This window comes from Trichechus manatus, unplaced genomic scaffold (assembly GCF_000243295.1).
Source record: "Trichechus manatus latirostris isolate Lorelei unplaced genomic scaffold, TriManLat1.0 scaffold00017, whole genome shotgun sequence".
Classification (NCBI taxonomy): domain Eukaryota; kingdom Metazoa; phylum Chordata; class Mammalia; order Sirenia; family Trichechidae; genus Trichechus; species Trichechus manatus.
The window spans coordinates 10,106,101-10,108,774 of record NW_004443953.1 but is presented as its reverse complement, the minus strand read 5'-3'; the positions used below and the strand labels follow the sequence as shown (position 1 = coordinate 10,108,774).

Sequence of the window (2,674 nt, the reverse complement as noted above, 5' to 3'; positions counted from 1 at the left end):
GGAACTCTTATGCACTGCTGGTGGGAATGCAAAATGATACAACCATTTTGGAAAATGATATGACACTTCCTTAGAAAGCTAGAAATAGAAATACCATATGATCCAGCAATCCTACTTCTAGGAATATATCTTAGAGAAATAAGAGTTGTCACTCGAATAGACATATGCACACCCATGTTCATGACAGCATTGTTGACAATAGCAAAAAGATGGAAACAACTTAGATGCCCATCAATAGATGAATGGATAAACAAACTATGGTACATACACACAGTGGAGTACTATGCAATGATAAAGAACAATGATGAATCTGTGAAGCATCTCATAACATGGATGAAACTGGAGGACATAAAAAAAAAAAAAAGTGAAAGGTCACCTGCTAGGAAAACTGCTATCATCTCAATTTATTCTGATAGAGGACAAAATAGACCAAGCATACTGGTTTTTCCTTACCTCTTTAATGAGGCTCATAAAGCGGGTCCCAAAGCGCCAGGGTTTGTGTCTATTACATTGTAAGGAACTCACTGTCATCTGGGGAAACTGCTGGACGGCCACGGACACCACATGCACAGCATCATACATTAGAGCCGCATCAGTCTGAAAACCAAGCAAAAAGGAAAAATGTAGTCAATACAGCAGATGTAACCTGTGGTAGGCTGTTTGGAAGGGGAAAAGAGGGAAGGGGTGACGGGAATGTATACCCAGTTTTTATCTGTGTAAAGGAGAAAATGTTATCTTCACCCTCTTTGGTTCTCTTAAATAAGACATGGATGTCAAATTACTACATTGGCTCTATTATAACATTTGAACCCACTCATCCCCTTTTGTGAAAAGATAGCCCAAGTATATATTGTCCTAGTATCTCTGTTGACATAGGAAATGTGTAAGGATATTCATTATTTCCCTTTTTTCTCCTTTGTCACTCTCCCTCTGTCTTTATCTCACATTCTCACTACACACACACACGCACGAGCACATTGAATGCAATTGTTAATATACGAAATGATTACATAAATAGCACTTCTAATATAAAAGTCAACAAGTAAATGGTTCCCTTGAATAGGAAAGAAAAGAAAAGGAGATTTTAGAAAGGAGGTTGGTTCATCTATGAAGCTTAACGATACGAACCCTGATCTTTTCTTCGACTCAAGTTTTCAAAGGCTTAGTCTCAGAAATGATGCTACCATTTTAATCTCAGTACATGTATTAATCTCTTTTCAAGAAATTAAGCTAAATACCCTGTACTGTTTTCTTTTCCCAAAATTTCCATCTGAATAAAAGTTTATTTTGGCTATTCAAGTAAAATGAATATGAATTCCACTGTGTTTGCACTTGCTCAAATGGCCAGTCACTTTAGAGGTTGATGATAAAAAATAAAATGTTTATAAGTTACAACAAAACAGTGGCTCAGTGATTATCAAGTGGTGTGTTAAATGGACCCTCACATTGTGTTTGACAGATCGATGCCAAGCTCACTACCTACAGAAGAGGGCCACACTGACAGTGCTGGTAGCAATGAACTTTGGGCCATCTGCTTGGCATGCTTTGCAGTAAAAGCATGTATTTCCTCTTCTCATTCACACAATTAGTGAGCTGTGAAATGAATTCCAAAATGAATAGGAACCCTGTAGATTATAGCCTTTCCCACAATACAATACAAAATGAGTACACACAGTAGCTTTCAGGCAAATGAATCCTAAGGAGTTTTACAACTTGAAATGGAAGACAGCTAAAGAGCACAATACGATGATAGAATATAATAATAACAATACCATTTTATAGTTCATAAATCTTCAGGGAATATAGCTCAGATTCATAACCTTCATTTTATAAATACCAAATGACTACATACTCTGTTGGCTGAATAGTGAAAACAAGAGTAGTGGAGTTGATGTAGACGTATACCACAAATATGACGATTGCACTGATATTTGCCTTTGGTCTGAGTAAACATTCAGAGGACGTATTTCATATACCACAAGGTGGTCATAAAAATAGTTACCAAATACGATAGAAACATTTTGATTTCAAAATCAAATGGAGTTAAAAAAAAAATCACTGTTAACAAAGGTAGAGAGAAATGAGCACTTTCAGACACTACTGGAAGCAGGGTAAAGGGCAATTCGGCAAAATGCATTAAAAGAACCTTATAAATATTCTTGTTGTTTTTAATCCAGTAATTCCACTTTCTAGAATTTAACCTAACAAAATCAGAAATAAGGAGAAAATATATATAGGAGCCCTGGTGGCACAGTGGTTAAGCATTTGGCTGCTATCCAAAAGGTCAGCAGTTCGAATCCACTAGCACTCTTTGAAAACCCTATGGGGTAGTTCAGTTCTACTCTGTCCTATAGGGTTGCTATGAGTCCAAATCGACTTGATGGCAATGAGTTTATATATATATATCCACTAGCACTCTTTGAAAACCCTATGGGGTAGTTCAGTTCTACTCTGTCCTATAGGGTTGCTATGAGTCCAAATGGACTTGATGGCAATGAGTTTATATATATATATATATATAATGACAGTTTGAGTGAAATCCCACTTCAGAGATAAAATTGCTTAGAGTGACCTTGGCATGTGGTCAATGGGAGAGACATTCTGCACAGATTATTAAACAGTCATTTTAAACTGTAACTAAAATTTGTTGTAAATAGAATCATTTTCCTTCATT

General features: G+C 36.3%; 1 protein-coding gene across 5 annotated transcripts in view; it reads right to left on the bottom strand.

Moving 5' to 3' along the window:
- Nucleotides 1-2,674, bottom strand: part of GRIK2 (glutamate ionotropic receptor kainate type subunit 2) — a 781,170-nt gene that overhangs the window by 307,667 nt on the left and 470,829 nt on the right. For all 5 annotated transcript variants that reach the window (XM_004372421.2, XM_023727604.1, XM_004372423.1 and 2 more), the window contains exon 7: nt 454-597. In XM_004372421.2, coding sequence (XP_004372478.1) covers nt 454-597 — 144 coding nt within the window. The remainder of the gene's footprint in view (nt 1-453; nt 598-2,674) is intronic.